We start from the raw sequence: 20285 nt of genomic DNA, 5'->3' as shown, positions 1-20285 counted from the left end.
GAAGATTTGCGATGTTTAATTCATTTATTTCCATATACTTGAGTGGTAAATTGAAGAAGAAAAAAAACTTTATAATTAATGTAATTATATAATGAAAAACAATGACCTAATTCCTAGGAATGCAGTAATCTGTTAAAATTCTTAATCGTTTGATATACTTTATAATTTTAGTTTTGCCTGTTAAATAATTGGATATAGGCAAATAGTGAAATACCGTGAAATGAAAACAATGTTTAAATTACAAAAAAAATGTTTACACAGGTTATTTAACACCTGGCAAACAATTATTGACTAAAGTTCGTGAGTAATAAAAATGACAATAAATATTAAATACATTACAATAAAAATATATTTAATTAACTATTGGTATTTATTATTTCATTTAATTTGTACTTTGTTCGTGTAATAATATATGAATTTATATTTATGTTTTGAATGATTGTAATTTTTTTAATTAGTAATATATTATAATTATAATCGATTATAAAATGAATAAGAAAGGTATACACGATAAATAATGCAATGACCGTTATGAATTTCGGATGTCATCCCACCTTTTTTACAAAGTGCAAATGGCGCGTGGAAATTTAAAGAATCATTACGTTAATGTTCTATTATTATTAACTTGTAATTTTCTTATTAGATACGTTTTTCCAATACTTAAAAGATTAATTAAAGGTTCCTTTGTTCGATCGCTTTCATTTGCAACTTGATATTTGTATTGTATAATTAAATATAAGTTGTTAATTAACAAGCACTTGTTTGTAATCGTTACTTAAGTGAATGTTTATTTATTACAAGTCTGTTGATAATTTAGCTAAATTGTGGTCATACCGATAAAAAAAAACAAAAATAGATGTGAAATACACTCAAATATTTTAGCTATTTCATCAAGTAATCAATGTCTATTTATTAATTTGTCTAATTGATACTGAGCTTTAGTGAAAAATTGACGTAGAAATGTCAAAAAATGAGCTTAAAAAAAATAATCTGAATGGTTTGTATAAATATCAACATATAAAGAAATGAGTAATGCAAGTAATCCAGTTGGCCAGGATAGGATAGGCTAGGCCGGGTCGATGGGTTCGCTCGGCGTCTTTGTTATTAAATCTGGTGACTTTTTCCAGGGGAATTTTGTTATTTTGCAAGTGGCTATTTATAGATGTGTCTTATGCATGCTTGGCTTGGCGGACGGTCGGAGGAGCAGGAGAAATAAGTGAGCGTGCCGCAACATCGGAAAAGGATCAATCCCCTAAGCAAGCAAAAGGATGGCGGGGAAGGAATTCGTGAATTTCGACTTACGTGCGGTCGTTATTATTCCGAAGGACCATTTGGACGCGCAGGTAACTGAAAATCCGATGCAGGACGGGATTCTATTATTGTTATTAATTGCGTTGCTGTGCGATGCTCCTCTGTTGTTTACGTTTTCTTCTATTATTATTTGTTCTCATCCGTTTCGGCTCCACTTCGTCACAGGAGAAGACATCGTCGTTTCGGTCGCGCTTTTACTTATTTTCACTGGATATTATTTTGTTCCTTCGTCAAAACGCCTTTTATATATTCTTTGCGTGTCCTTCTTATTTTAGTTGCACTCGATGGCACAAACACAAATGCACAGAATCACACACCTCACTGACGCGCACACACTGCATACACTGAGAGACCAACTCCAACTAACACACGCGCGAATTTCGGTCACTTCCGGGTCCTCTCTCTCTCTCTCCCGCCTTCCCTCTCCTCAACCTTCCGTGTGGTGTCGTCTCCCTTCCTTTTCCCTGTTTCCCTCGCGCGCGCTTCCAATATATTCTTTATGCTTTGTTTTTGTTGCCCTATTCTTTTTCCAGTTGCGTGTATGAGTGTTTTTTTTTGTTGTTGTTGTTGTTTTGTTTTATTTTTGCTGCCGATTGTCCTCCTTGGTATGGACGAAATATCGTGTGTGCTGAGGAACGGTGAGACGCGTTCCTTTTGTCGCAGGCAGATGCAGCAGAGATATGTCTGCCGGGCGGCTTCTTTCCTGGCCCGAAATTTCTGTTTTGGCACGGTGGAGCAGCGGAGGACGATACGGACACACGGCGGGGGACAGCCACGCACCGAACAACAGAAGAGAGAGCGCTCTCTCGCCGTCACACACAAGATGGCCGGACCTAGGCTTGGTGTCAGTCCGATTGCTTGCCTGCCAGGGGCGGAGGGCGGTCGGCGCCCCCTCCGCGCCCACAGCCCCGACGTGTGCCCCCCTCTCGTCCCTCCGCCAGCGCCGTAACCCCTGCCGCCGCCGCCCCGTGTATTCGTCCAAAAGGCTTTCATTCTCGCTCCTCTCTCTGCGTTCGAACGGCAACCGGCCCCGAGAACCCCCCTTCCGCCCGCGCCGCAATTCCATCTTTATCGTCCTCCGTCTCCCTCCCGCACATCCACCGTGCCGGTCACATCGCGGCCAGATGCACACAGGACGAAATTGTTATTACTCACCTCGTCTCATCTCTGTCCACCCTTTACATTCCCATCTCAAACTCTCTCCGTCTTTCTTCTATCACTCCGCTACGTTTATTACTCACGATATTATTTCACATACTCTCGCATGAGCGGAACAGCATCATCTCTATCGTTCTCTGTTCCACCCGTTCAAAATTGCTCGCACGCACCTTCAACCGTAACCGCTTAATTCTACCTTAACCTCACTTTTCTTAATCATCATAATAATAATAATCGTCTCAAATTCAATAAATAGAAACATATATGCAAACTCAATTACAGGCCAAGTATAAAAATGTACACGTACTTGCAACTCGCCAATTTAAATACATCGCAATTGGATCACTTAAACAAATGTTTCTTTTTAAATATCAAAATGAACCACTCACTTTTTATTGAGTTTTCTTAAGTACAATTTAAACAAGTGATTTCCAAACTTTATATTGCTATGCCCCCTACTATTATTAAGCAATGGACTTTACATATAAATTTTGTTTTAATATTTAATATTATTTTGTTTTATTTTTTTAATATTTAATAAATTTTAATAAAAATGTTAAAACATTTACATATTCCTTAAAAAAAAGTAATTAAAATGAAATGATAATCGAAAAATTGCGTTGTATGGTTTTAAAATGGGCAGTGTCTTCGTCACGACGAATCACAGGCTGCTATGAACGTTTAAACAATTCTTATTGGGCCACAAAAATGAAACAGAGATAAGAAAGTAATAAAAATTTGGACGATTTCTATACGAAAACATTTATGCGTGTCTATGCGTCGCGATAAAAATCAGCAGTTGCAACTGCAAATCATAACGCTAAACATTCGGTTATCCCCGACTCTTTTCGTTATTAACAATTCTATTGGTTCTAACGATCGGGTCGGCCCACACGAATGATTGGTGGCTCATCGCTAATTTTTTTTTGTTAACGGATAAAATCTTAAAAATCACTCTTTCTGCCAAATCTAAACCAATCGAAAATTGGCACGAAAATCAGTGCGTTTCCTTTACAAAACTATTATTTAAGTACCTGTACATCGAATTAAACATAAATCATATTAGTTATGTAAATGAATATGCATATTATGGGTCTATATCGCAAGCCCGACAACCGATAGACCGTCTATTGAAAGCCCGACGTTCGAAATCCCGAGTGTATCAAAATCCCGACTACCATAATCCCGGCAATCAAAATCCCGAATATATCGAAATCCCGACTAACATAATCCCGACAATCGAAATCCCGACAGTGTCTTTTATTATTATAATTTATACAATAACATTTTTAAATTATTCTACTATATTTTAATAGGTACGACGGATACTGAAAAAAAATATTTTTAAGACCTCTTTTGCCCGATTATTAATTGTTATTATTTATTATTAATAACATTAAATAATATTAATTATTATTGTTTTTTTTTTCGTTGACTTTTTCATTATAAAACTTAAGAATAAGAAATATTCTATAATAAAATTAGTTTATGTTATTAACAATAAATAGCAACAATTAATAATCTTATTAAGCTTTAGATTGTCGGGATTTCGATATAGACGGGATTTCGATATAGTCGGGATCTTGATTGTCGGGATTATGGTAGTCGGGATTTTTACATAGTCGGGATTTCGATATAGTCGAGATTTCAATACACTCGGGATTTCGAACATCCGGATTTCGATAGACGGGATTTCGGTTGCCGGGATTATGGTAGTCGGGATTTTGACATAGTCGGGATTTCGATATAGTCGGGATTTCGATATAGTCAGGTTTTCGATACAGTCGGGATTTCTATCGTCGGGATTTCAATACACTCGGGATTTCGATAGACGGGATTTCGGTTGTCGGGATTATGGTAGTTGGGATTTTGACATAATCGGGATTTCGATATAGTCGGGATTTTGATACACTCGGGATTTCAATACACTCGGGATTTCGAACGTCGGTATTTCGATAGACGGGATTTCGGTTGTCGGGCTTGCGATTGCCACCGACATATTACACGTAACTTGTACATTCTTACACCTATGGACTGTCTAGAAATATTTTTCGAACTAAAATAAATAGCAAAAATAAACAATTTTATGTTATAATGTTCTTTTCTAATTTATGTTGTTGAAGAACAAAATAATTCAAAATGGTACAGTTTTAAAGCTTTAAAGTGTCTATCGGTAAATTATTCATCCAAATATCTAAATTTGATCAATGAATTAACACTTGTAGTTTTTTTCCAATAAGAATATATAACGGCACCCCTCTCCCTCTCAAACATACATTTTTGGATCTTACAGCTCAAACAAATTTAAAAAAAAATTGTTATGAATTTTAAAAATATCAAAAAATGCGAGCAACAGGTAAATTAAGAAATTTTTATTTTATTATACAACTTTTAACACTTTCGTTCCATCTGGATTCATTAAATAACCCTATAGTTTCTATTTACTTTTTATGTTTTAGAACATAATACTTTAATTTCAATCTTAATGTTGAGGATTTGTAGTTTTTTTTTAATATTTGTATTGCATACTCTGTTCTAATTAATCTTACTTAAATTTTATTCAAAATAATATTAAACAATTCACTGTTTGATGTACAAAGGTACATATTGAAATGTACTGTAATTAGTACATTGTTAAACATCAACAAATCTGTTATATGAGATCAAACGCGGTCTCGAAATATCAATATAAACACAATGTACGAACTATGTTACAATTAATTGCACTATTACAATTCCATATTCGATTATTGATATTAAAAAAGTAAACTATTTTTTAAATATATTTACCAATAGATTGGTTTGATATTAAACAAATAGCATAGCTTTTACGATTCGAATAAAATGAAGAAGAAAAAAATGTGTTTTTTTAATTTCAAATTTCGCGAGTAATAGATGATATTATGCATCTCAGTTGATAAGTAACGTGCAAAACAGTGCATCCGAACGGCAATTAAACTATTACGTAATGCGCACGCAACGAGCGGCGCCTCGCCTGCCGTCGATTTGCATTTCAATAACGATGCACTCCGTTGCAAAACGAAGATTCCGAGACTAATTTGCATTCACACACAAACACATTCAATTAATAATTTAATTATCACCTAAGTTTACTAAAACAGTTTTAATCATTAATTTAATAACTAAATTCAGTTTTTTAAATTCCTTTGTATTGATTGTTATATGCTGTTATGCTAAACCAAGCTCTAACTTACTTAATACGAGTTTTGTAGCACTTTATACAATAATTTCAAATATCTCTTACTGCATGAGAAAATATTCAAATGATCAATCAATTTATCAACAATCTACATATTCGGAATAAATCGTAAGAATTTTAATTGAAATGGATAAAAACATATTTGTGAATTACATGTATAGTAGCAGTTGTTAGTCAATTCTGTTTAAGGATCTAGCTAGCGACGTCGAGAAGCCGTATGAAACAATCATCGAAATCGATTACAAATCGCAGTTTCCTTTTTGTGTTTGTGATAGAAACAATGTGCGAGGAAATTGGAAAAGTTCAGTTTGCTTTAAAAAAAATCATCTCAATTTCCCGACTATACCCTTTTATTTATTATTTTTTAGTTTGTTTCGAGTTCTCTTGAGTTGACACCTGTACAGTTTTGCATACGAAATTAAATTGGATATGTAGAATTCGCAACATCACAGATTTATATTTCTCTCTTAGCAACGAAACTTATTAACGTTGAAAGATCAGATTCGGAAACTCATTGGCAGCTGATGGCCACAGGCCGAATTTCACATTCATGGTATACACCGGTGCTGATTTGTCAACTTCAAACCATAGCCTACTTATTTATTGCATGTATGTCACTACGTTTTTAATATATAGATGTATAAATTACAAGATTCATTTTGTTTTTTAAATTTACAAATTTACAGTAGAAATACAACGTTTTTTTTAGATTTCATTATAATTATATAATATTGGTGTACATCAGCGGTCCGGGAACTTTTTTAACCATTACCCCAAAATATTTTTGCGTAAGTCGATATTACCCCCCCATTCTGAAAGAGAAATTTTAAATAAACATTATTTATTGAATTAATTTACATTTACATATTTATAAAAAAAAGTTACATGAAAATAGTAAGTATGTAATAGACAAACAAAATAAAATTCTTAAATTGGAACAAACTAAAATTAATTGAAAACTTTCCCCCTTCAGGTTTTAGAAAAATAATGTTGCTTCATGTTTGATTTAATTACTTCAAAATTGGGACTTTTTGATGTAAGAGCAATTTGAATACAGTCTTCGGTCTTTGACAACAAAAAAGACGACAGATTTGCTTTGGTCTCAAATTGAATACGTGCTTCAGTGTTGGATCGAAGTTCAAGAATTTCCTAATGCCAAACCTGGAGGTTCTTCTGGTATGTAAGTAATTTCAAATTTAAAAGGATCTACAACCCAATTTACAGTTTGTACATCAAGATCTGGAAAGTAGTCAGAGAACCGCTCTCTGAGTTTGGTAAAATGAAATTAGAAAAAATTCCCTATTACCCAAAAAAAATCATTTTTACCCCTTTTGGGGTAATTTACCCCGGTTCCCCGACCGCTGGTGTACATGAATAATCTTATATTTGTATAACTAATAGGAATTAACTGTTTGCAAACACTGACGATTTTTAAATGCCATGTTAATTATCTTAATTAGAATGGAAACATGTTTATCGTGCTTGAAACGCGTGTCGATATCGGATTTGGTTTGGCAAACTGATTAGAAATGCCCATGGACGAACGGCTGCGATAAACAGTTTCAAGCTTTTCGATAGAAACATAGATGGAAAGGAATATCGTCAATAATTATTTTCGAATTTATCATTTACTCATCTTCAATAAGTGTTAATTGAAATATATTAATTGAATCAATTCAGTTCAAGTTCAATTTTAGTGTTTTTTTTATATATATAAAATCAGCCTAATCCAGGGTTCGTGCATCTTCTTGGAGTAAAGATCCATTTTTAAGATTACATGTGTTAAACAAATATTTAGGGAGCCGCACGCAATAACGTTGAACCAATGATTCAATTACTCATTCAAAGGGCCATTATTTGTCGACCCCTGGTCTAACCTATCTAACATCATAAATATAACATGGATTAAGAAAACTAAAGGTAACATTGTGGCCGATAAGCAACGGAAGGATGGAATAGGTATAAAAAAAGTAACTAAGCAAATCGATTTGCTGTTCAAAAATTAAGTTTAAGCATATTTAGAATTCATAAATCTAGAAGTTAGAAACAATTAATTTTAAATTATGAATGAAAATAGATTCGAAATGCATAATTTACATTATAAAGTTGCTCAATTGAAGGAATGACGGTTGATGGTTTGAGGCCAAGTGATTATATATTTAGGATTTTGGAAATGGGGTTAATGAATGAAATGTGAGGATGGAGGGCGGTGCATTGGCCGTGTGTGTGTGTCGTTCGTTGTCTCGTGGCCAAAACACGAAGGACCGTTTGGTGTTTGCGCGTTTTAGGCCGTAACTCACGATTGGTTAGAGATATTGATCTGGGCCTTGTTTATTCGTAATCTACGTCAAATTTCCGTGCGGATTCGTGTGCGATATGTCCATGATGCTGCCGCCGCTGCCTCCTCCTCCACCGTCGCTGCTGCTGCGTCGTCCCAGAACTGAAACGGGATCAGGAATAGAGGAGCTGGGGGTTATCCTCCCCGATTATGAGGATGGGAAAGGGAACCGGTCGTTTTCTGCTTATTATTTTAGTGGAATGGGGGAGCGCAGATTCGCAGAGTATCGACTGGATCTCCTCAGGTTGCCTCCATTTTAACCCATCCAGTCCAGTACGACGATGTTGGTGTTTGTTGTTGATGATGATGATGACGAGGGTAGTAGTACCATTGGCGGTTTTACTACAGCCACCTCTTCTTCCACGACATTCCCATCCTCAGTCCACTGATGAACGACCTAACGTCTCCCGCCGGGGGTGGCCCTCCCGTCCTGCCGGGGGTTGGCACGATACGACCAAGTCTGTTTCACGCTGCACAAACCTCCAATATCGCATTGTCCTCCCCTCTGCCGCCGCCACCATCCTTATTTCCACGGCCGCCGCATTTTCCCCATAACCAATTTATAGGAATACAAACACAATTACCAACTTAACTTTTAATCAATCCCATAATCCAATGTTGAACGACACATATAAGAACGAATCTATGAGTTTATTCAATATTTCTTGTTCGCATTTTATTATACATGAACGATTTTCTATCCAGGAATCAGATTCTCTTTTAACGGTTACAAATTCATATCCATTTTACAATCACTACATAATTTAAATAAATACTAAAAATAATAAGTACTAATTAATAATAATTAAGTGTTTTCACAATTTCGTGAAAATGAAAATGGTGGTTTTCGATTATTTTTATATTAAATTGATACTTTTGCTGGAGAGTCAAAGTTTTCAATTTTAATGCGCTTTGAATTTCCATTACGGTTCATTCATTAATTAAGAGTCGACGCGAAACAGCTTTTATCAATGGTAAATATTTAACTCAAACATATTAATCATACATATTAATAGTACAGTTTACTTGTCATTCGTAATTATTTATTATTTTTCTTAAACAACACTCAGTTAAATCACATTTCGAATTACTACTAAACATTGTTAATAAATAAAAAGTCCAAATGTGTGACACTCTCGACAATTTAAGTTACGTACAAAATTATAATTGGTTTGATTGAAATCAAAGAGGATGGCGCATATTTGCAAATCAGTGGAATATTTACAGAACAAACACTCAACAGGTATGTAAACTTGCAGACGGAAAAAAAAGTGTTTTAGTTTATATCAAACAATAATTACTAACAGTTTTAATAGATTGATTTAAAAATTTGTATTATTTTTTTTATGATAATAACAAATAGTTTTCACTATTTATATAGTTAAATGCTAGAGTAGCATTATAAAATCGTTATTTAATAATCAACAGGTACTAGATTTGTTTGATCGGTTGTTTGATAGTAACTATAACATTTTAAATGAATATGTTTGCTTTTTTTTTATATACAGTGGAACCTGGCTTAACGAGTTTAATCCGTTCCAAAATTTCCGTATTTTTACACGTATAGTCAAACTCCCGACGTTCGAAATCCCGACTATATCGAAAATGTCTACAATAACATTTTTAAATTATTCCGGAGCGTACTGATTTTTAAATTGTTATTAATAATAAATAATAACAATTCATAATCTAATTGTATTTGAGATTATTTCATAATGTTAAGGTTTATTATGAATAATTCAACAAAATCAAATAAATTAATAATATTTTTTTGTTATTAATAATAAAAGTGTAACACAAGGTGACTACGCTCCGAAATAATTTAAAAATGTTATTGTAAAAAATTTTGATATAGTCGGGATTTTGATATAGTTGGGATTATGTTTGTCGGGATTATGGTTGTCGGGATTTCGATACAGTCGGCATTTCAAACGCCGGGATTTCGGTTGTCGGGCTTGCGATATAGACTGTAGTGAAACACGTTTTCCCATTACACTAATGTAAATTACGATAATGCGTTCCTTGCTGGAAAAAAGTATAATTTGGTCTTGGTTCTTTTCATTCTTTAACTTTTTATTCAGAGACATGCAAGTGTTATTAAATTTTGCACAAAAAAAAATACAAATAACATGTCTGAACACAAGCTTGGAAATTTTGTGATCACAGGAACTGTTTTCCAATTCACACACGGTGAAGTGAGTTTATATTTGTTTATATTACTTGTATCAATTCGGGGATTTCGTGGAGGTCTCTTTATACTTTTAATATTTGTAGATATAAAAAAAACGTACATTTACAGCAAACACAAATTTGCAAAGTATAGTCCGCTTTAAACAAAGTTGACAAAAAAAACGAAGTTAGTTAATATATTCAAAAATATACATAATACTTGTACACAAGTTTTAATCGTCACTCGTAATGCGAAACGTCGCTTATTAAACAAGTCATTTTTGCTACAATTCATTTTGCTTGTTAATTTCGCTTATTTCGCTCGTTATGCGAGCTTCCACTGTATATACTTTTATTGCTTAATGCAATTTAAGCAGCAAATAGTTGAGTGCAAGAGTTTTATTATTATTGTTGTTGTTTGCAATTTGCTAAAGGGAGTCTTGAAGAAGATTAACCAGTAGATGAAGAAGTTTCATCATTTACTTCTACTAAATCACTAGGTTTTGATTTCCATTCAATATCATAAAGAAAATAGTAGTTAAGATAGTATTTTGCATATTATAGAAGTAAATTTTGAAAAAAAAAAAAAATGTGCTATGATTGTCCACAATATTAATAAAATGTTGTATCCAGTGGTTGTTTGCTATTACGTAAAGAAGTGTTTGTGTATGTGTGTGTATAAATGTGTTTTTGCGTGGGTGGGGAGAGTAGGGATAAAGAGTGGGGGAGCGGTCTTCGGCAGCCAGCGTTTAAAGGGAAAACAAAACACATCTAATCGATACATAAACCTACCTTTTTACCGTTTAACTTCAGCAACAAAGAAAAATAAAGAAGAAACTGGGTGGAACAGGGGAAGAGCAATAACGAGGAGGAAAAGTATAAAATAAATAAACTGAAAATAAAATCCACATTGAAAGCCTTTCCCGGATTCCACCATCATCGTCGTTTGCACCGCCTCCTGCGGAATTGATGAATTTTTGCTCATTCTCTCTCATCCCTTTCCCAATAACAATAGTTCTTTCGAATGTTAACGTATTGCACACGAATTCAGACGGAAATTCGGTCCAGATTCCATTGCACCAAGAATGGAATCGATATTATATCCACTACAAACGCGCCCTTCTGCCGCCTCTATTCTTCGCGTCGAGGGCGACAGGTTCCGATCCAGGTTCTGCGCCTTCTCGCCTCATCTTCCTCCTGTTTGTATGTGGCGAGAAAACTAGACCGGCGAGGATAATGGGTTCAAGTCGATTTCCAATTGCGAGCGGTTTTGGCGCATAATCGGGAACTTTCCAATTAAACTTGAACTCTCATTCTTCAAATCGATTTAACGGTCTCAATGAACGCCCTTAATAAAATGACTCGGCCCGCGGCCTCCCTGTTGCTCAAAACATTTATTTTCTGTTATCCTTAATGCATCTCTTTACAGCATAATATAATCATTTGCAAAGTTTTAATTACATTTTCCATCCATCTAGTGCAGTCTAATTATTGACGTTTTCTGAGAAAGAATCCGGCCGAATATCCTGTAAGTAAAAGTTGTTTTCCATTACGTTCGATTCTTTTCACTTGCGTAATATCTACGCTCTCCCCCTTACATTACATGTGTATCCAAATTAAATACAGTTAACTTAAACTTGTATATCAACATATATCTTAATATTTCAGGTATTTATTGATGAGAAAAGTGTCGGGTACACGTCAATGGTAAGTGTGGACGAGAATGTTGCTTAGAGTTTTAAAGGTCCGAGTTTGACGGAATTTTAAAGTATTTGAATTCCATGAATACTAAAACTTTGTGAGTTTCTGCTCGCCGGTCTCATTATACTTCACTTGAAGTAGAAGTCAATCTTTAAACAAAGCTTAAGTTTTGAACTATAAAAGATAAAGGCCATAAAATAAATAATCAAAGCGTTAAATAGGAAAACCAGGTCAGAGAAATCAAGGAAATTAAAAAGAAAAATCAAGTTGATTGATAGAATTAATTATGGAAAACGAAAATGAATATTTAAAAAAACAAATTAATTAATTGCATTTTGCTAGTTCGGTTCGGTTTTTTTTTTTGGAATTCTGAAAATTTATGTAATGCGAAGAGAAATATCGAGATGCGCTCAGAGTCTTCTTTGTATTCGTCTTCTAGTCGAGTTATTATGGATTTATTTGAATAGCAAAGTGGAAGCAGCAATGCGAAAGCATCACTTTTAGGTTCAATAAACTCGGAACGTATTTTGCATTGCGCATTGCATAAACACGTACCATTCGCTCGACGGGAGATTATACCTATTCCAATTATATTTTGTATGACAACTCGGTATAATTAGGAGGCAACGTAGACTCTCCGTCACATGGAGAAGAGAAGAAATTTAAAAAAAAACCGTTAATTTAGAGCTTTACACATTTTAATCGATTATAATTATTTTAAATCGATTATAATTATGTAATTAAATATTGTTGGAAACGCGCATTCATTTAGAATGGTTGTCAGTATTGATTATTTCATAATAATAAATCATGAATCATTGTCTAGTGACGGGGGTCGGCAATATGCGGCTCTTTAAATGAGGAACTGCGGCTCTATTCGTTATTAAGGAATTATTGGTTCTTTCACGTTATATTCATCAATGCGTGCGGCTCCTTAAATATTCGTTCAACACGTACAATTCCTGTTTTAGTGGATTCCTAGAATGGATTAAGAAATGATTGATTGAATTGAAGAAACTTTACATCGTAATCAGCATTAAAAATTTGAATTATTAGTATTTTTATATTGTACTATAGAAATTTGTTATAATATCATTTCGTTTGATGTAAATATTTGCTGCTTGAACGTTTTTTCTTCAAAGATCAAAGTCATTGATTCCGTTTAGAATATGCCACCGATGTGGATTAATAATAACTAAGTTATATGATCCACGTCACGTAACGTTATTAAGTCCAGTTTCGGATCGATTCATTGGAACATCGTCCATCTGTTCGCGATCTGTCCATGTCATCGAGGAGCGTGCATACTATATAAACTACACACGTTCAGTGACCAATATTTAATGCATGTCAGTCTGCTAAATAGTTAATACGGCTAATGGAAATTGATTAGATATATACACGTTGTCGTCATAGATACGGCACTTTTCAAACTGTGCGGATATTTTGTTGTTGCGCGCTTACTGAGGAGGTGTGTGGGGGTGGGGGCGACGTTGTACGGGGCACGCGCGCACCTCTTGTCCCGCTCGACGTCGGCGTTTGTACCTTTATTCAAAACCTGCACATTTTAAGTCTCATTAGCCGAGGCTCAGGCACAGATTATCAGACTGTTTCCCCACCGTGTGATAACGATGCCAACTGCAACATTCTCTCTTCATCATTCATCATCATAATCAACGACGAACTACAATTTTCTGTAAGTAATCATCATTCAATCTATGAACAAGGAATAATGTAATTACAATCTAATTCGCTAAACTGCAGATTACAACTTTTTCATTCTATGTTTTAGTCTATATTTTAATAGTGCCGTTAGTATTACATTTTTTTTACTGCTTAACAGGTCACATCTTTTTATAAAGATTATAATTACAGGTATAAATTAACGAATTAATACAATTTTCTAATATAATATCTATTTTTCATTCAATATAAGAAAGTTTTTTCCTATTTCTAAACTTTTTTTATCAATGGATAATACTACTTTGTGAGAACTCAAAAGTTTTTTTAAGGACGAATGAAGTAATGACGTGTTTTTTTCAATGATGAATATTTTCGGTGGCAATCTCAAGCCCGACAACCGAAATACCGTCCATCGAAATCCCGACTATATCAAAATTTCGACAAATAATCGCGACTGTATCAGAATCTCGACAACCATAATCCCGACTATATCAAAAATGTCTTCAATAACATTTTTAAATTATTCCGGAGCGTAGTGACTTTTAAATTGTTATTAATAATAAATAATAACTGTTTGGGCGCCAATGTAAATGGTGGCAACACCGTGCGCCGGAAAAAAGAGTAACGCTAGGCTTGTAAAGATAAGCACGGCAAGAAAGAATTAATATAAGTTAAAAGAGAGTTGAATGAAATTATTGTTGTTGAATATATACGTTTAGAGTTGGTCGTATATAGTTTATTTTATTATTCACCCACACATTGGTCCTTCGACAAAACAATAACAATTAATAATCTAATTATATTTGAGATTATTTCATAATGTTAAGGTTTATTATGAATAATTCAACAAAATCAAATAAATTAATAATAATTTATTGTTATTAATAATTAAAATATAGCACAAGGTGACTACGCTCCGAAATGATTTAAAAATGTTATTGTAAAAATTTTCGATATAGTTGGGATTTTGATATAGTCGGGATTATGGTTGTCGAGATACTGATACAGTCGGGATTATGGTTGTCGAAATTTTGATGTAGTCGGGATTTCGATAGACGGTATTTCGGTTGTCGGACTTGCGATATAGACCCGAATATTTGAATAACGAGATACAATTGTACCACCAATTTCTCAAAATATCAACTTCTTTCTTAAGATTAAGACATTTTTTCATTGCATTTTCACTCAATGCGTTGAGTTTCTTTTGTAGAACAAGACATTTCAAGCCGTCCATGAATATTTCACAATTACGTTTCAATTTACCATTTGAATAATTGATTGATTGATGGAGAAACGAATGTAAGGTAACAAAAGAAATCCAACTTTTTTTTTGTGTCGTTGGAAGTATTACAATAGAAACATATATGTCCAAATTAATACCAAAGTTTCAGCAAACTCATTACTGTTTATTGATGAAAATATGCACATAAATTTTATCATTTAATTGTATTTAATTATGTGCGAGTTCTTATTGCAGCTTATTAGCTTTCGTGTCTTTGGGTATTTCTTTACAGTCTGAATTTTTCATTGCATTAAATGCAATTTCTGTAATTATTATTTCATTGCATACACGTGCAGTCTCTACAATTGTAGAATGAATCGATATGTCGATAACGCAAGATAAAATTACCAATGTCATTTCTATTTGATAATTTAATTTATTTCAAAACAAAGTAAGAAACGATGGTCAGTGAATGTTCAAATGTTGCTGTGGTTTCATGCAATTGGCTGTAATTTGCGTAAAGTACTCAAAAGTAAACACTCGAAAAAACAAGTGTTTTTATATTTTAGTGTTTTTCTCGGAAATTATAATAGATAGATTGAAGATGCATATGAAAGTTGGATAGTTGGGGAATGTATCGAATATTTACATACATTGCTGTGGTTCCATACGTTTGGCTGTAATTCATTCAATAATGTAGTAATGAATTATCTAACTTAAACTTCACATGTGAATTGTATATGAAACTTGGATGTTTGGGGAATGTCGCGATTATTAAACTATTGCTGTGGTTCCATCCGTTTGGAAGTAATTAAAAAAATTATATTTGTAAGAACTATAAACATCCAGTAACTGAATTATATTAATAAGTAAGCATTTGCTTTTTCTATAAATAGCTGAAAATCAATCGAGGACGTGTGCTGTATTTCATATAAACGCTCCAAAAAAAAAAACAACAATATTTTGGGGACACAGCTCGAAGCAAACACATTATAATGTTTAGAACATAGTTTTAATATTACAATCCCTTTGCTGCATAGTCTGACCGTGGATTTTGTATTGTTATATTCTTTTTGTCGTTGTTCAACAATGTCCGTGTGTTCATATAACAGAAATTATATGAAAATAAAGAATTATTAACACGCGAACCTCTGATAAAATAATTATTATATCGATTCCCTGACGGAGTCGTATATAGATTCACATTAAACTTACACAAATGTTGATTAAACATGAGTCGAGTTACAGTTTTTATAAGTATTAAACTGCATAGAGTTACAAAAGGTTTCTTTCGTTCGCAGGTTTTGCTTGAATAAAATGGAGGTAACCATCGAGAAGGCGACTATCCTGCAATGCCTGACTGGACACACAAGCGATGTGACGAGCTGCGATTTCGGCCCGAATTTCATGCTGGTTACTGGTTCAAGGTAAACTTAGATACTTTCCAGAAAATATTTATTATAATTTCCATCTGCTAAATCATAGAATAAAATTGAAATATTTTGCTTTATTTTAAGATAGGATATCGGAACTTCTTCATACTTAAAACTTTTATTTTAACAATATTAAACGTTTAAATAAGGGAAAATTATGATATTATTATTCTTAAAAAATATACATATTATGAAATAAACATAAAAATATTATATTATCGCTTAATTTGTGGTACGGAATGCGGTCAAATATTTATATTTCTCTGTGTATTGATTATATACTGTTCGTAGACTGAAGGAAATGTATTATTTCTATATGTTATTTTTCTTTGGAAGCGACAAGACTGTTAGAATTTGGGAATGGTCGCCAGGTGCTGGTTTCGTCGAGAAATCCTTCTCGCCTCTGCGAGGACACAAGTACGGGGTTACTAGCGTAAAGGTGTCTCCGCAGGGTTCGATGGTGGCAACGGCCTCCATCGACGGTACAGCAATCTTATGGAATCTGCACTCAGGTAACAAAATCCATACGATGGTGCAGGTGAATGGAGATGCCATCAGGGTATGCAGGTTGGTCCAAATAGTCTCGGCGACTTTGTTATTATTTAATCCTGATCCATCTTCCTTGTTTCGGAACAGATTTGCTCCAGATAGCTCGGTCTTGGTTACAGCTGGAGATAATGGTGCTATTTGCATTTGGGACCTGGTGCACAGGAATCTAATACGGTATGCAAATATCTTCCCTTTTTTTGAGGTCGATCATTATATTCGATCCGATGTGCTTATTTTATGCTTTCGTTACAAGTACGATTTTCCAACACGAAGGAACTACGCAGGCTTTGGCTTTCACTCCGGATTCCCAATATCTGGTAAGCGCGTGTTCACTCGAGTGCATCTACGTCTGGCATTTGCATGACCTAGTGGACACTACCGATGATGCACCTAAGCAGCCAGTCGCCTCCGTCGACAATGCTCATGACATGGGATTTCTCAGCATGGACATCTCCAGTTTAATTACAACAACAGATGGTAATCACATATCCCACATATAATAAATAACTTATAAAGCACATCAGGAAAATTATGGAAGCTAGATGCATCTGTTACTACTTATTCAAATGAAATATAGAGCTAATAATATGTTAAATCACATTAATTGGTTGAATGATTTCATTGATTGTTTTTTAACTTTCATTATTTAGATCCATTTGTGAAGAGTTACCAGTTAGCAGCAAGCGGCAATAGCGAGATAATTAAAATGTGGACAATAACATCTCTATCCGTTCCTAAGCATAAGATGATTTCGGGATGCGTAACCATCGAGGAATCGGGAAGTTTGATTGGTCATACTTCTGTCGTTACCTGCGTAAAATTCAACAGCAGCGGTAGAAACCTGGTATCCTCTAGCCTGGACAAGTTGGTGAAACTTTGGGATCTAAACGGCGCTTGCATCTGCACCCTGAAGGGTCACACTAGATATGTGAACAGCGTGGCCTTCTCGCGGGACTTCACCCTCGTCGTCTCAGGTCTGACATTTCATATACATTGTATAAAGTCTAATTTACAGAGAAACAAAATCTTTTCGCTTACCTTCTATAATCTAATCCGCAAGCATTTCTTTTCCTCCCAAAACAAAGGGTAGATCGCACGTCAGTCTGCAGTTTTCCATCATGGTTTTTTTTTTATAATTTGGAACGTTGTAAATTATTTGAAGGTTCTACAGGTTCGAATGATAAATCTGTGATAATTTGGGATCTCAGCGGCGAGCTGAATTTGAATTCGGAGATGGTAAAGGCTCACCATCAACTGGGTTGTCTCCTGGACGGCGGAGATCAAGAGAATCGTATGGTCATGAACGCTGAATCCGAAGAGAACTCGGTGACTCTCATTGAGAAGCTCGACGACATCTTCGAAGGGGCTATCAATTCGTGCAGTTTCCATGGAGATTCCATGGTGGCTACTGGATCAAGGTAATCACGCACTTAAGACTAATACGTAGCAACTAATTTGTATAATATTTATGTATTATTTTCAGTGATAGATTAGTGAGAATGTTTAGTGTAACTGAAGATTTAACGTTGGAGGAGGTTACGAATTCGCCCATCGACAGTCACTCGTACGCCGTAAATCATGTGGAATTTAATAAAGGGGGCGAAATGCTGGCCACGTGCTCCTTAGATGGCTGGGTAAACGTTTGGGATGCTGCGGTAACAGGCCTCCTCGGACGTAGACGTTCTCCCGGAACTTATTTAAATTTCTTTCAGAATAGACGGCGGATCGCATCCAATCCGTTCCAGCGAACAAACTAAGCGTACGCGTCTGTAGATTTTCTCCCGATTCCAATTGGATAATAACCGCCGGAGATGATGAAATAGCCGTGGTTTGGGATGTCTCCAGCATGGAGCAAATATGGTAAATGGAGGATTCGCACATTTAAGACAACCAATTAAGGATGTATGCGAAGTGTTTTAGAAGGACACTCGGATGCTATAACGTGCGCTGCATTCTCTCCCGATGGAAATTTAATTGTAACCACCTGTAGTAACGCCGATTTCCGCTTGTGGTTTATGGACAATCAAGTCTACATAGAAGATGGTGCTCATGATTTGGGCATATTAAGTTGTGACTTCTCCGAGAATCTTGAACCTATTCCTAACGTGGATCTTCTGGACTCGCAAAACTATTTACTTGTCACCAGCGGAAACGATAGTTTAGTTAAATTGTGGAGTGTAGCTGTCGAGAAAGTATACGTACACTTTAGTAATGGACTTTTATTTTGATAATAACATTATTTAAGATTGATAACAACTTGAATCACGATTCCATCCAAGTTAAAGTTTGGAGGTGTCTTCAAGGGCACGGAGGATCCGTTTTTTGTGTAAGATTTTCACCAGTATCTGGGGAATTGGTTTGCTCAACAGCTACAGATAGACAGGCTAGGATATGGTCCGTTTACAGTGCAGATTGTCTTCACGTTCTGGAACACGATAGTATTGTGACTAGTTGCGCGTTCAGCAAGAGCTGCACACTCTTAGTAACAGGTTGTTTTGATAAAACACTGTGGGTGTGGAAACTACCGCAACAATTGGTGATAATTGTAAATAAATAACAACTAGTATAACTAAGTTATTAATAATTTTTAGATATTTCAAAGCGTTGTGGCCAACAAAGTAAAATCTAGGGCTAAAATCCTTCCTGATTGGAATAACAAAGATGTCCTAAGATGGTTGAAGGATGTTGGACTAAGTGAAATTTCGGAAACAATAACTTTAAGTGCTTTGGATGGAGAGAAAATAATGAGTTTACAGGACGATGAAATATTAGCCAATCTTGAATTAAGTAAATGTTCTAAATGCAATTTGCGGATATCAATATTAGTGGTATTTTGATTTCAGCCGAAGAACAGTCTGAGGTTTTTGCCAAAGAATTGAATTGGCTAAAAAAAGATGAACGGCAATTCAACTCAAGCTATTGGAGTAAGATAAACGAGATTCCTGAGGAATTTATATGTCCAATAACACAGGAAATAATGCGAGATCCTGTCAAGATCAGTGATGGTTTCACGTACGAAAGACGTGCCATTACAGAATGGTTCATGTCAGGAAAATATACCAGTCCGATGACCAATGGTGTCTTAAGCAATACAGATATTTCGTCGAATGTAGAGTTGCGTAACGCAATTCGTACATTTCTTTATGACGAAGAGTAATCCAGTTGTGCGCATTTCAAAACTACCCCCCATGCGGTGTACAATTATATTTAAAAAAAATACACACGTGCATGGCTTAGTATAGACACGATTTATACTTGGTCTTGACGCCAAATGTCTATGCACTTTCTTCAAAGAACAATCAAATCTTGCCAAAGTGCCTTTGGTTTAACAATACACACCAAGTGCATTTTTAATAAGCACGTCCACTTGGAGTAAGCATTTATCCACGGTGATTTATTTTAGCACATTCAGTTAAACAAGTTCATATATTTTTTATATTGAAGCAATTTTACTTAGTATTGGGAGTTGAATGAATTAATGATTTATAAAGAAATATTGTT

The 20285-nt window shown here is 34.8% G+C and overlaps 2 protein-coding genes across 17 annotated transcripts in view; one reads left to right on the top strand and one right to left on the bottom strand.

Annotated features, from left to right (window-relative positions):
- Positions 1 to 2193, bottom strand: part of LOC108567234 (bromodomain adjacent to zinc finger domain protein 2B) — a 38524-nt gene extending 36331 nt beyond the window's left edge. For 8 of the 13 annotated variants that reach the window (XM_017927572.1, XM_017927570.1, XM_017927576.1 and 5 more), the window contains exon 1: positions 1303 to 2193. The gene's annotated coding sequence lies outside the window, so the exon portion shown is untranslated. The remainder of the gene's footprint in view (positions 1 to 1302) is intronic. The other 5 variants (XM_017927578.1, XM_017927581.1, XM_017927579.1 and 2 more) reach the window with 3 other exon arrangements.
- Positions 1162 to 20272, top strand: LOC108567235 (WD repeat, SAM and U-box domain-containing protein 1). Of its 4 annotated transcripts, none has more exons than XM_017927586.1 (14): positions 1162 to 1343; positions 11865 to 11903; positions 16104 to 16229; positions 16572 to 16802; positions 16872 to 16958; positions 17038 to 17261; positions 17435 to 17758; positions 17956 to 18202; positions 18268 to 18439; positions 18502 to 18644; positions 18697 to 18976; positions 19030 to 19320; positions 19376 to 19571; positions 19628 to 20272. In XM_017927586.1, exons 2-14 carry the CDS (start codon positions 11875 to 11877, stop codon positions 19939 to 19941), a joined length of 2664 nt encoding a protein of 887 aa, XP_017783075.1. In that variant the 5' UTR covers positions 1162 to 1343; positions 11865 to 11874; the 3' UTR covers positions 19942 to 20272. The 4 variants fall into 4 exon arrangements, with proteins under 4 accessions (XP_017783075.1, XP_017783077.1, XP_017783074.1 ...); XM_017927585.1 differs by lacking the exon at positions 1162 to 1343 and adding an exon at positions 11462 to 11724; XM_017927588.1 differs by lacking the exon at positions 11865 to 11903.
- Positions 20273 to 20285: the final 13 nt, after the last annotated feature.

Source organism: Nicrophorus vespilloides, unplaced genomic scaffold (genome assembly GCF_001412225.1).
Source record: "Nicrophorus vespilloides isolate i.1.1-1 unplaced genomic scaffold, Nicve_v1.0, whole genome shotgun sequence".
Taxonomy (NCBI): domain Eukaryota; kingdom Metazoa; phylum Arthropoda; class Insecta; order Coleoptera; family Silphidae; genus Nicrophorus; species Nicrophorus vespilloides.
Note: the sequence above shows the minus strand (reverse complement) of the source record. Positions and strands in the feature narration are given on the sequence as shown.